Below are 14,260 nucleotides of genomic sequence, written 5' to 3'. Positions count from 1 at the left end.
TCTGCTACTGAGGCCAAAGCTACCTTGAAGTTCTCAGCATTTTTTCTAGATTTATTTATTTATTCTTAGATATTTTTAAAACTTAACATCTTTTTGACAATTCCATATATTTATACAATGTATTGTGATAATATGAATTCCCTATACATTCTCTTAGCCCTCTCCCATTCTGCCATATTATTCTTATTCCCAACTAGCTTTCATGGTTTATTGAAGGGGAGTATTATGGTGTTTGAATTGCTAAGTTGAATTAGGGCCAAGTGGATGAACGTGGGTGGGAGGCTATTTACCAAGGCATGGATAACTTACCAAGGGCCACCCCCTGAACAAGATGGTATACTCTGCATCCCCTGGTAATCACTGATGGCCCACAGCTCCTCAGGGAAGGGTAGGACTTCATGAGTGCCCCCCAAATCCACAATGCAATGTTGAGGACCTAATTTTCTATCGGTGACATGCAGGTTTCCACAGCTCTTGTGCACTTATGATTCCACTGATGATGTCACGTCTAGAAGACAGTTGCACAGCACTCCTCCCCACCCTCTGGCTCTTACAGTGTTTTCAGCCCCTCCTCTCCTTCCATGTCTGCTGAACCCAGGAAGGGCTGATGGACCATTTTGGGCTGAGCACTCAACAGTCACTTCGTCTCAGTACTTGGCTCGATTAATAGTCTCTGCACTATCATCTGCTGTAAAAAGGAGACTTTTCTGACCAAGACTTTCATGGGCCTGCCTCTGACTCCCTCTTTCCCAACTCACTACAAACACAAGCACAAGCTATATCACTTGAGCTGCTTTGACAGAAGGCTTGCCAATTTACACAGCCCCAGTCTATGGCTATAAACACACATTTATATTTATATTATATGTGAATATAAATAAAAATACATTTACATTATATTTATGTTAAAATGCTTGAAAGTGTTTTAGCTCTGTGTCCATCTGGCAAAACGACAATAGAAGATTCTGCCCTAGAGTGACCTCACCAGCAGCATGCTTTTAACCAGGTTCACAATATCCGGCATGACGTCCTTCTGCAGACTGGGTTTCAAATCCAATCAGAAAGCTATTGGCTTCCCCCATAACAGGCATGCCACTATGCACCAGTGGGTATATCCTACCTGGTAGATTGGTAGCACAGTATATAGGACCCAAAGTTATATAAGACTCCTTGGATTTCTGAGGCAAAGTTTTACTCTGTAGTCTAGCCTGGTCTGGAGCTATACAGCCCAGGCTAGCCTTGAACTCATAACAGTCCTTCTGCCTCAGTCTTCCGGAGTGCCAGATACAGGTATATACCACTACCTGCACTGGTCCTCAGCATTGTGCACCCCCATTCCCCATGCATCATGCTCTGGAGACTAAAGGCCAGGTCACAACAAGGCCTTTGAAATCCTTGCTTTGTGCTCAAACCACAGGCATGCTCACAAATCAAACTCCTTTTTTTGTCCCCTGTGTGATGCTTCTCTGTGATGCCATAGCTACATCTTAGTGATAGTTACCACAACAAACAAAATCCAGGAGTGTCAGACTCAAAAGCACCGCAAGAGCTTTTGCTGCTGCTGCTGATTTCAGAATCTCCACTTTCTTATTACCAGGAATGACATCCTTCCTAAAAGACACAGACTCACACTGCGGACTTACTCTGTACCCCACCCCCACTCCACCTGACAACCTGGGAAAGGAATTGGGAAAGGGGGCCTCTGGGCCATCCTTGGAGCAGCTCCAAGGTAAAAGCTACTAGGTGCCGGAGTACCACGGGGATTTCCAAGCCCTGAGGGGTGTTGCTGGCTCCACCCAGGTGACAGTCCCTTATGGATCACAGGCTCTCAATATCTCTGGCAGATCTTGGCTTTGACAGGCCTGCCTCTGACTTCCTCTTTCTCCATTTATTACAAATAAACACAAGAGGTAGTTTTTGAGTGGCTTTCACAGCAGGCCTGCCAATGAAGCATCCCTGGCTGGCATATGTATGCACCACTGACCTCAATCTGATTTCGTCTTAAAACTTTTGGTAGGCACTTACTGGTAATGAGTGCAGGGATGTGGGCAGCTCCGGAGAAGAGCATGATCTAAGAGAATTTCTAAATTTTAATGTTTGTTTTGTCCTGAGTCAGGGTCTCACTATGTAGCCCTGGAACTTGCTATTTAGACCAGGCTGGCTTCACGATCACAGAGATCTGCCTACTTCTGCTTCCCAAGTGCTAGGATTGAAGGTATGTGCCACCATGCCAGCATGATCTAATATTTTGTATGAAATATAGACTCTAGGTGTCTGAAGGAACTGGAGACAAACACAAAACTCTACAAATAAGCTGAATATAACCCCAACCTAAAATACATAGCATTGACACAAGCAATTTTTATGTGTTCTTAAATATGGAACTTGTGACAAGGCCAATAAACTTTCAACCAAGAAACATACAAGTTGAGAAGGTACTTGAGGAGAGTACTGTAGGGCATTCAAATGAGGGTTGGAATGGATTTAGCCACTGGGTGGTGGTGGCACATGCCTTTAATCCCAGTACTTGGGAGGCAGAGCCAGACAGATCTCTGTGAGTTCAAGGCCAGCCTGGGCTACAGAGTGAGATCCTGGAAAGGCACAAAACTACACAGAGAAACCCTGTCTCAAAAAACCAAAAAAAAAAAAAAAAAAAAAAAAAAGAAATGTATTTAGCTCACCTTTGGGGAGGATGGCCTGGGGCATGGGCTCCATTGGGGCCAAACTGTGGGGGTCCAGGAGGTAAAGGGCCTGGGGGCAATAGCCCTGCAGGAGCAGCAGCAGCTCCCAAAGGCCCGGATGGCTTCATCATGCCTGCAACAGAAGGGAACAGTTATGGGCATGTTAAAGTGCAAAAGGAAATAATAATACAAAGGAGGAAAATTAACAGAACATGAGTGAGTGAGGGATGCCAATGAGTAGACACAGGCCCTTCCAACCTTCTCCAGCCTCTCTCTAGAGTGGCTATTGATGTTTGGTAATAATAATATTAAAAGAACAAAAAAGAATATTTTTTTAACCAAATGGAAAGTTGAATAGAAGAAATCAACTCTGCATAAGGTTGGAGGTACCCTAAGAGAACTCAGTATCTTACAAATACTAGATCACACAAGGAAAAACAAAAAATAAAATGATGATAAAGTAAGTCAACAAATCAGAAAGCAGCCTGGTAGAGCATCCTAAATGCATGCAAGACAAGCCCCTGACAGTGCCTTAGGAGAGCTGGCTATCTCCCCAGCATATCCTGAGACAGGCGAGGGAGTGTTTGAGCCATCACACTCAGAGAATGTGGGAATCCCACACAATGACGGGCGCTCCTCGCAGTGACCAGTCCTGCAGTGGTTCCTCAGAGAGTGTCTTAATTAGGGTTTCTGTTGCTGTGATGAAACATCATGACCAAAGATCAAATTGGGAAGGAAAGGGGTTATTTGGCTTATGCTTCCACATCATTAAAGGGAATCAGGACAGGAACTCAAACAGATCAGGAACCTGGAGACAGGAGCTGATGCAGAGGCCATGGAGGAGTGCAGCTTACTGGCCTGCTTCCCATGGTTTGCTCAGTCTGCTTTCTTACAGAACCCAGGACCACCAGCCCAGGGATGGCACCACCCACACTAGCTGAGCCCTTCCCCTTCAATCACTAATTAAGAAAATGCCCTAGAGGCTTGCCTACAGCCAGATCTTAGGGAGGCATTTTCTCAGTGGAGGTTCCCTCCCTTCAGATAGCTCTAGCTTGTGTCAAGCTGACATAAAACTAGCCAGCACAGATGGATCTCTGCCTCCAGAATGCTAGGATCAAAGGTGTGTGTGCCACCATTTTCTGGCCTCTTTGTTTATCTACTGGCTCTTCTGTTTTCTGACCCCAGATAAGTTTATTAGGGTGCACAATATATTGGGGAACACAATATCACCACAGAGCTTTAAGGATTCTCTTTGGAACCCTTTTCAGGCATTTTTCTCTTTTCTTCTAAAGCAAAGGTGAGTACCCAAGCCTGGTGATGGAGACCTCCAAGCCTGGTGATGGAGAGCCCCAAGCCTGGTGATGGAGAGCCCCAAGCCTGGTGATGGAGAACCCCAAGCCTGGTGGTGATGGAGAACCCCAAGCCACGTCTGCATTGACTAGCAGTTGCTCAGAACAGGATGAGGAGCTTCCTCCGAGGACCTTTGCATCTTTGTAAAATGAAAATGAAATCTACTCTAGACGGCCTGGTCCCTTGACCTTTAGCTCGACCCCCTCTCTGTGCGCCCCTGTGACCTACAAGCTGCCTGTGTGTTCTTCTCCATTACACCTGGAGGTGGCATCCATACTGATTTCTTTCTGTTCCCTCCCACACACACATAAGCTTACCCCACCCCCCCCCCCCCCCCAGGAGGAAGGGAAATGATGGCATGGACGGCAGTCACCCAGGAAGACCTCGTCAGACTGTCCTAGTACCTTCATGAAAGCACTTTCGTGTCCTTGGATAATCCAGCCCATGTGACTGGGGGAGCAGCAGTCTTTGTGAGTGATTATAGACTGAAATGCCTATCATGCCTCATCAAGCATGATTCCTTGAACTGAAGATGGAGCCCAGGACTCCACACATGGGGCAAGCCCCAGTTCATAGCCCAAGTCATAGCCCAGCCCTTCTCTGTATTTTATCTTTTTAAAATGAAGTCTTCTTAAATTACCTAGGCTGCCTTTGAATTCGCTCTTCATCCAGGAAGACTCTAAACTTCAGGCCTCTCACCTTAGTCTCTTGAGCACATGGGATCACAGGCCCACACCACAGCCTGAGTGAGGAACGTTATCTATTAACTTTATACTCAGTCCTATTTGCAACTTTCCATATAGGACGAATAATAAATATTATTATTTAATTATAAGTTATTTGAACTGATAAAAATACATATTAGTGTGGTACCGTGTGATAAATTTATAGATATGAGATATTCTAACCAGGTTAAATACATATCTTGGAAACATCATTTTATGGTGAAGCAACTGAACACTCTTTCTATAGCTATTTGAAAAACATAGTGCATACATGGTACCTATTTGTACCTACTATACAATACCACGTGAGAGCTCACTGCTTCTATCTAACTTAGCTCCCACTAATCAAATTTCCTCCTCCTTCTCCTCCTTCTCCCACTATCTCAGCTCCTATGAACCACACTTCAATTTTCAACATCTATAAGATCAACTTCCTTGGCTTCCACATACAATTCAGATCATGTAGTATTTTTCCTACATGAATTTAAAAAAAAAAAGTTCTTTGTAGTAGACTATTATTTTAAGGTATGTTACTTTTGTCCATGTTGCATTGTTTAACTCTGTGAAGCTGTGTTACTGTGCCTGTCTAAAACACCTGATGGTGTAATAAAGATCTGAACCGCCAATAGTGAGGCTGGAGAAAGAATGGGCGGGGCTGACAGGCAGAGAGAATATACAGGAGGAGAAAAGGAGGTGAGGGGGAAGAGAGGGAGGAGCCAGGGGGCCAGCCACCCAGCTACACAGCAAGTCACAGATTTACAGAAGTGAGAGAAGGGGGAAAGCCCGAGGCAAAAGGTGGATGGGATAATTTAACTTAAGGGAAGCAGGCTAGAAACTAAGCCAAGCTAAGCCCAGGCATTCATAATTAAGAATAAGCCTCTGTGTGTGATATAACTGGGAGCTGGGTGGCGACCCTCCCACCCACCCCCCCAAAAAGTGAAAACAGTTCTTTGAACACTGCATTTTTAGATGATGTTCAGCAATGTAAGAAAACCATACCACGGAGCTGCTATGACTGAAAAACCAAGACACTTGGTCTTTCCGACCCACGACTTCGAAGGCTGCACCACAGCTGTGATCCCTCTGCTCTCCATGGCTGCTTTGAGAAGTCGGCAAGGCAAAGAGCTATGGGAATACTCAAAACCATTCTCTCTTGCCTGGCCATATGCCCTGACTTCCTTTTCGTCTTACCTTTAGGGCTTATGATTTAATAAAACATAGATCATTAAGAACACACTATGTTTTTATTTTTAAAATGTTAGTTTGGACAAGGGTAGAAATCCACAGGAGCATCACCAGAATATTTCAGGTTAAATAATTACTGCCTGAGCAGGAGCCAGATACCCTTACCAGTCAAAAATAGGTGTCTTAGTTCCTATTGCTCTGCTGAACACCATGACTAACAGCAACTTGGGGAAGAAAGAGTTTACTGCATCTTACAGCTCTCAGCTCACACCTCACCACTGAGGGAAGTCAGGGCTGGCACTCAAGGCAAGAAGCTGGAAGCAGGAACTAAGACCTTTTTGAGGCCATGGAGGAGTGCTGTTCACTGGGTTGTTTCCCATGGCTCCATCAGCCTGCTTGCTTATACGGCTTAGGACCACCTGCCCAGGGGTAGTAATACCCACAGTGGGCTGGGACCACCCTCCTCACCAATCATTAAAAAACAAAAATCCCTACAGACCAGTCTGGTGGAGGCATTTCCTCAGTCGTGGTCTCTCTTCACAGATAACTCTAGCTCGTGTCAAGACAACAAAACAACAACCAGGCTAGCAGGTTAGTGACCAGTTTCCCCAGCGTCCACGTGTGTTAGGAGACTTGTAGCAGTCCTGAGACACACACAGAGCACTGTTAGATATCTGTCCCAGTAAGATATGCTCTCCCTCTTACTTCTGGGGTCAACCATGATCCACATTCCCTCAACATGCATTTAGCATGCCTCCAATTCACTAAGGGCACTTATGGAGGACACAGCTATGCAAGAAATAGTGACCCTGTGATGTGACAGGAGTTACACTATGCAGAGGAACTCCTAACCCTTCCTGGAAAAATCAGTGAGGAAAGACAGCTTGAGGCACACCTTCAGGACAGTGCCTTCTTAGAACAGCAGACAGGACATGGGATTCTAGCCAGAAGTGGAGCCTGACCAGTGGTCGGAGAAAGCATGGCCTAATCAAGGACTGGCAGAGGCCTGGGTGGACACAGTGCAGGGGGTAAGGTGACAAGAACAGAAATTGCCATCCAGATTGGTTGGAGTCAGACTACAAAGTCTGGTGTGTCATTTGGACTCTGACCCCAGGGCAAAGGGAAGTCAGTATCATGGTGACTGGCAGAGGCAGACAGAGTCTTGGATGGGCCACAGAGTTGACGTTTTCAAAAGTGACCAGACACAAAGAAGATCCAGTTCTTCAGAGCAGGAGGGGAACTTTAAGAGGAAAGGAATACCACAGCAGGAGAAAGCACTACTTATGCCAGAAGAGCCATCTTTAACATGGCGGCAGGTATTATGGGCTGGTTTACTCAGCGGGACCATCAATCCCCTCCAGGCTTGTCTTCACCTATGATCCTGAGCTAGAAACACAGACTCTTGTTTCCTAGGATCATCTACAGTTTGTTTGTTTATTTGTTTGTTTCTTTCTTTCTTTTTCTATGCAAAGCGACACACCCTTGAGAATCTTAGGCCAGCTCTGTGGCACAGGTTGCCCTTCTGCCCGAGAAGGAAGTGATTTTTGGTAGAATGGTCCTGTGTGGGCTGAGGATCTTTGTAGACTGGATAAGAAGATCCTAAGTCCTGGGCTCAGTCTTTCTCTGTCTCCTGACATCCATTAACAAACCCCTTTCCACTACAAGGGATTCTGTTATGAGCAAAGGGACTCTGATCAAAACAACATCATGGAAAAGCAGACCTTAAATTGGATCCCATTTCTAACAAAGGAAAACAAAAATCAAAGAACATTTGTGGGGGAAAAAATCTTTATCTAAAACAAACAAATGTAAGCTCCCTGCTACATTTGTGAATCCTAATGGCCAGTGCTCCCAAAGCTCTGAGCTGAGCTGGTGGTTACCTATATAAACTCATGGTGTAGCAGCAGCCTTCCCACTACCCCAGGCCCGACCCCAGAACAGTGACAAGTCTGCCCTCTGTTTCTAGCCACAGATGATTTTGCCACTCAGAAGACACTCGGAAATGCCAGGACATTCTCATGTGCTAAATAAAACTTGAGGAGGAGGGAGATCCATTGGTACCTAGTAGACATAGACCATAGACCATGGGTGTAGCTAAATGCACAGAGTATCCCCTTTACACACACACACACACACACACACACACACACACACACACACACGAAAGACAGAGACAGAGAGAGAATGTGAATGAGTTCGTTCATGTCAGATGTCAAGAACGCTAAGATTTAGAAACTCTTCCCCCCACACAGTATACCCACCCCTAGTTTCTCCTCCACAACTTCTAATAACCAGTGTAGCTCTTTCTCACTGTGCACTGGAGTGTGGCCCTTTCCAGTTTAAATCACTGCAGTAGTACCTTTGATATGGCCCCACTACTTTGTACTTTAAGCAAGCCCCCCACCTCCGCACCCCCCACCTCCGCTCACATGCTGAGTGTCTAGTTTACACCAGCAAGTCAACTTCCTACCTACAAGTCTCACCCGCCTTTCAGGTCATTCCTCTAAGATGATGCTTTGTCCCTGACCTCCATCTCAGAGCCCGGCACTTGCTCCTGTGGCTGCTGTGTGCTTCCCGGCCCACCCCCCTCTTCCTCTCTGAGGCCCTCCCCAGGAACTGCAATTGTCAAGCTGCTTACTGTGTGTGCTGCCCTCCAGATAAGTCAGTAACATATGGACTGAAATTATTGTGTTTGTTGTTTTGTGACAAGTACTTTGCTCACTCAATAAATCTGTTCAATTTGTTACCACGTAACATGAAAATTACAAAAACACAATCACTGGGTGCTGACAGAGATGCAATTTGTGGAAAACACAAGGCAAGATTGAGCACTGACTACTCTGGTGGATCAGACACTTCAAAAAGCCACAACTAGGTTGTCTGTCAGAAAAGCAACAAAAAGATCACATACCACGTGTGTGTAAAATATGTGTGAGGTGGTACTGGGAAAGGGAACCCAGAGCCTCGTGTACACTAGGCAAGTAAGTGCTCTGTCACTCAGACCCCGCCACCTAGTACAACAGTGTGGAAAATGGTTTAAAGTCCGGCATAGTGTCAGGAGGATAAAGCAGGGGAAAGATGTATAAGTAAGCTGGGGAAACATCTGCTCAGAATTGCCTGTTAGTCTGAAAGAGCATGAGATAGACAGCTGTGAAGACAACATGGAGGACTGTCATCTTCCTGGGAGAGCAAGGTGCTCACCAGGCACTGAGTGTAACCACCGCCCCAGTGACAAGTTGCTATGTAATGGATGCGGGGCTAGCACAGGTGAACTGAAAAGAAGAAATGGATAACATAATGAAGGCCTGAGGAACTAATGCAAAAAGAGAGGCAGTGGGAAGTCATACAAGGCTTTAAGCCAAGTGTGTTATACAGAATTCTTCCAGTTCAAGAGCAGATGGTCTGAAGAAAGGCAGTACCAGGTAGACACCTAAGGGCTAAGGGGCTGTTTGTAACCTGGGTGAGAGAGGGATGGACTGAACAAAAACAGCAACATGATGGGAGGAGGAAGAGGTAGGAAAGAGATGCTCATGACTGCTCAAAACAAGTCTGGGAGTCAGGCTGGTGGCACACACACAAATATGCAGGCAAAAACTCAAACATGTAAGATAAAAATCTTTAAAAATCAAAAAATAAACTCTTGGAAGACTGACTGGATTAGAACAGATAAAAGATAAAAGTGTCTGTTTTGATTTTGGAGTTTCTGTTTCCTGGAGACAGGGTCTCATTCAGCCCAGACTGGCTTTGAACTTGCCATCTAGCCAAGGCTGGTCTTGAACTCCTTACCTTCCTGGCTCAATCTTGAGTGCTAAGCTTACAGGCATGTGCCACCACAGCTAGTGTGCTTTGGTTTTGTAATAACGAAAGGTTTGGATGTTGATCCTAAATAAGTGAGGCTGACATGTGATATGGAATACCAGTAAAAAGTAGGCTTCAATGAGAGAGAACAAATTGCTCCGAATACGAGCAGGCCATGCCTAAGTAAACAGGTGAACGATGAAAACACTGGCCAGGCATAAGGAAGACTTCTAGACTGAAGACGAAGATCGAAGAGATACGCATGCGCTTCACGTGCCCTGCTGTGAGAGCCTCTTCAGAGGACATTGTCATGTGAGACTACCAACTAGAACTATCCCATGTCTGAGTCCAAGAAATGACTAATCATATACAAGTGACATTAGCAATTTACCTGGTGGAGACGGTACATGGGACGGATCCCCATAATGTCCATAATGAGGGGGCGAAAGGCCCATTCCAGGCTGGGACTGAGAGTACGGGGGTGTTGCTACATAACCTTGTTGGCTCATTATGAAACTATCATTCCAAAGGAGAGCCACTGCAGAAAAACCCTGCAAGAATAAAAGCAAGAAATTGGCAAGAGGATTTTAGATGCTTAATGCTATTAAAAAATGTAAACACTATCAAGAAACATTTGGGATGGCTTGAAAACCAGTAAAAGTGTCCATTCGGGAAATATCTTCGTTTTATACAACATTACATATCATATTATCACCCCCCTGGATATGGCTTAAGGCATCTTGGGATTCAGCAGCTTCACTCCAGTGGTCCCAGGAAAACTCTCAGGCACAGATCTGGATGGTAATTGCCAAACCACTCCCCTGCCCCCACCCCCCAGAAGCCTGAATTGCTTCCTACAGTCTCTCATTAGTTCCTACAATTCTGTGTCTTGGTTTCCATGGTCACATTCTGAAAGTATACCATGCTATTCAAGTGACTGACCACCATGATTACAAGTAGTCTGCAGCCAGATGTTTCATGACTTGGATCTTTCTGGTGCCCTTCTAATTAGTCATCTTAATCCATAGTTAAGACAAGAAAAAGCCATAGTCCGTCGGCTATAGCCTGAGATAGAATTGATAATAGCCTCTGTGAGTCATAATTTGACAAGCCAGGGAGCAAGTGGCAGCTTCAACCATCACAGTCAAAGATGCTAGGTAGGTTTCTGATTTACACGATGTCACACCTCTAAGAACACAAGCACTTATATTTAAGGAACCAAGAGAAAAGTTTCATATGTGGGTAGTCATACCCAATCACAAATACAAAGGTCCCATCTTGAGTCTATTTAGAGCTCAAATACCAATTAGCTTTACACTTTTATGTTCCCGGGTTTTGATAAAACGTATTTCCTAGGGAGGTTTTCAAAAGACGTTTGTTTGTTTGCTTGCTTGCTTGTCTTTTTGTTTGTTTGTTTGTTTGCTTGCTTGCTTGTCTTTTTGTTTGTTTGTTTGTTTGCTTGCTTGCTTGTCTTTTTGTTTGTTTGTTTGTTTTTCCCCAAAACAGGGTTTCTCTGTGTAGCTCTGGCCGTCTTGGAACTAGCTCGATAGACCAGGCTAGCCTCGAATTCATAGAGACCTGCCTGCTGTGTAACAAGACAGGGGGTCCTCTGAACCCTGCCAAAAGAACTGGGTTTTCATGTCCCATCTGCCAATGCATAGCTCTGTGACACAGAGCAAACTGGGCCTCAGTTTTCTGTTTTAGAAAATGAAGTGTCCAAAAGCCATAATACACGTGAAACGCGGCTTCTCTAGTTTCTTTCCAGTTGTTCCACCAGACATTTGCATACCTCTCCTGTCATTTCTTGTTGCTGCTTTTAAGATAAAGACCAGCCCTGCCTCCTAAGACATGGGCTCTGTCTTCATTCTGGAAATGGCATGCAAATCTATAACGTGAAGGCCAAAATTCACGATTTAGCTTTATTTTCCTATTAAAACTTAAGCTTCTGAGGGGCAGCCGAGACAAAGTAGTTATGAGGTCACTGTCTTCTCAACGGAGGACAGAACGGCAGACAAAGGTCTCCAGTCCACTGTGTTCCTGACAACACTTTCCCTCCTCCCACTGCGCATAGAGAGACGTGGCAGCCGGCTTGGCCCCCTCCAGCCCAGCCCCTTTAGAAGACCGCACCGGCACACCCACGCAGCAGCTGCGGGAGGGAAGCCTGGCAGCGATGCTCCCCGCAAAGAACGGGAAGCAGCCCAGCCCTCTTCCCTGGTCCAGGGAGGAATTCGCTTCCTCACCCTCCTATGCCACGTCAAACTTCCTCACCCAGAACACCAAGTTGCAGAAACCTGACTCAGCTGCAAGCGGTGGCGGCGACATGGCAGAAAGCCACTTGGCACAGAGCGGCCTCGGATCCAAACCCAGAGCGCTCGCATTCCACCAACACATCCTTCCCTGTCCACCGTCACCCGGGACAAGTTCGCGTTTCCCTCTAAGGCTGTCCCGGAGCCGAACGCTGGCGTTGCCATTTTCCCTCGGAATATTTCCAGCCCTCTCTTCCTCCTCCTCCTCCTCTGGGAACCAGGGAGCCAAGTTGATGGGGAGTCGCGGTGCAGCCGCGTGGGGACGCTCGGCACCCCAGCTGCGCCCCGAGTCCGCCGTACCTGCGACTCCCCAACGTCCCCATCCCCCTCCCCGCGTCCCGCGCCCCGGCGTCCGCGGTACCTGCTCTGCACGCTCCGCGCCCCGCGCCGCCGCCGCCGCCGCCGCCGAGTCGCTCTGGGCTGCGAGTGCCACGTCAGGCGCCCGGCTGCGCGCGCGCTGGACCCGCTCGCTCCCGCGGCGCGCACCGGCGGGGGCGGGGCCGCGCCTCCCGCTGCGGCCTCCCGCCTCTTTCCGGGTCTTTTCCGCTAGGCTTTTCCTTCTCGAGGCCCCGCCCCCTCCAACTTGTCAAAGCTCGTCGGGTGTCGTTTCTGCCCCGGGAGCCCGTAGGAGGGAGCGGGAGGTGTGGAGGGCGCGCTCTGTGTTCAACAGGTGGCTCCGAAGAGCCGCGCTGCGCGCACCTTACTGGAAGGGACGCGTGTCCCGGACTGCACGGTTGCAAGAGCAATCTGGCTCGCCTACAGATAGTTTGATGACGTCTTCCAGCGCTAAGGCAGAGGAAGGAAGGCCCAAGGCAGCCAGCCTGGTTCTGTGTGGAACCAGAGAGAAGGATGTCCATAGCACAGCTGAGATGTCCTCAAAGAAGCCAAGGTTGCAGGACCTCGGTGGGCTCCCCTACTTGACTGTGGGTACCGAGGGCGGGCATGTCTCACCCACAACCAGGAACTCACACGTGTCAAAGTACATAACTTTCAGGTCACTAGACACACACATACACACACAGAAACAGTTGAGAAACACCTATTTTTTGCCCTAAAATCAGGACCATTAGGCTAGTTTCCACCCATGTCCCACTATCAAATAGAAAGTATGAGTTCAGTCCACAGCTGAGTTTGGAATAGCTATTTACATTTCACTATGTTTTATGAAATAAAAGCAGCATGGCGATTTTGCCTTCACTGTGTGATTCCTTCTCAGTAACCAGAAAATAAAAGCTCCCTAAAAGTTGACTAGTGAAAAGCTGATTAACTTGCCTATTGTCGTGATAAAAATACTCTGACAACTAGAAGGAGAAAATGTTTATTTTGGTCCACAGTTCAAGGGTGTAATCTCACCTTGGTGCAGAAGCCAAGGCAGCAGTAGCCTGGGGCAGCTGATCACTTTGTATCCACGGTGAGGAAGCAGAGAGCAATGAATGTTTGTGCTGGGCTCTTTTATGCAGTCCGAGATCCAGCCCAGGGAATGATGCCACCCAGGTCTTCCCTTCTCAATTCACCTAATCAAGATACTCCCCTTCCAGGCTTGCCAAGGGTCTTCCCACCTCAATTTTAGAGGCTAATATAATGATCAGGAGTCTGAAGGCAACTGTGTCCACTGTTTTTGTCCGTGGAAAAGAAAAGAAACATTTAAAAGGATATTAATTGATGTTGGCTCACAGTCTCAAAAGTTTCAGCCCTAAGTCGTCTTGCTGTATTGTAATGGACTGTGATGAGTCAGGACATCATGAGAGGTAGAGGTGTGTGTGGTATGGGGGGGGGGAGGTGTGGGGGGGCAGATAAAGCAGCTCATCTCATAGTGTTCAGGAAGCAAAAAGGGAAGCAGAGAGGGTCTCAAGCAGGATACAACTCCAGGTCACCCTGATCCTGATACCTACTTCATGTAAATAGGCTGTTACTTCCCTATTGCTGGGATAAGACACCATGACCAAAGCCACTTAGAGAAGAAGGGGTTTATTGGGAATTTACAGTTTCAGAGGATTAGAGTCCATAACCATTATGTTGGAGAGCATGGCGACAAACAGTCAGGCATGGAGCTGGAGCAGTGGCTGAGAGCTAACATCTAGATCCAAGAGCACAAGGCAGGGAGAGAGACAGTGGAAATGGCCCCAGTCTTTTGAAATCTCAAAGCTGGCCTGCTGCCAAGGCCACACCTTCTCTAACAAGGCCACACCTCCTGATCCTTCCCAAGCATTTCCAC

General features: G+C 46.9%; 1 protein-coding gene across 2 annotated transcripts in view; it reads right to left on the bottom strand.

The window, feature by feature from the left end:
* Sec24d (SEC24 homolog D, COPII coat complex component) overlaps positions 1 to 12,482 on the bottom strand; it is an 88,915-nt gene extending 76,433 nt beyond the window's left edge. For both annotated transcript variants that reach the window (XM_036191417.1, XM_036191418.1), the window contains exons 1-3: positions 12,407 to 12,482; positions 10,131 to 10,290; positions 2,682 to 2,814 (exon numbers count right to left, since the gene is read on the bottom strand). In XM_036191417.1, coding sequence (XP_036047310.1) covers positions 2,682 to 2,814; positions 10,131 to 10,248 — 251 coding nt within the window. In that variant the 5' untranslated portion in view covers positions 10,249 to 10,290; positions 12,407 to 12,482. The remainder of the gene's footprint in view (positions 1 to 2,681; positions 2,815 to 10,130; positions 10,291 to 12,406) is intronic.
* Between the last annotated feature and the right edge of the window lie 1,778 nt (positions 12,483 to 14,260).

Source organism: Onychomys torridus, chromosome 6, assembly GCF_903995425.1.
Source record: "Onychomys torridus chromosome 6, mOncTor1.1, whole genome shotgun sequence".
In the NCBI taxonomy this organism is placed as follows: Eukaryota; Metazoa; Chordata; class Mammalia; order Rodentia; family Cricetidae; genus Onychomys; species Onychomys torridus.
The sequence above is the reverse complement of the archived record's forward strand: the minus strand, read 5'-3'. Positions and strand labels throughout refer to the sequence as shown.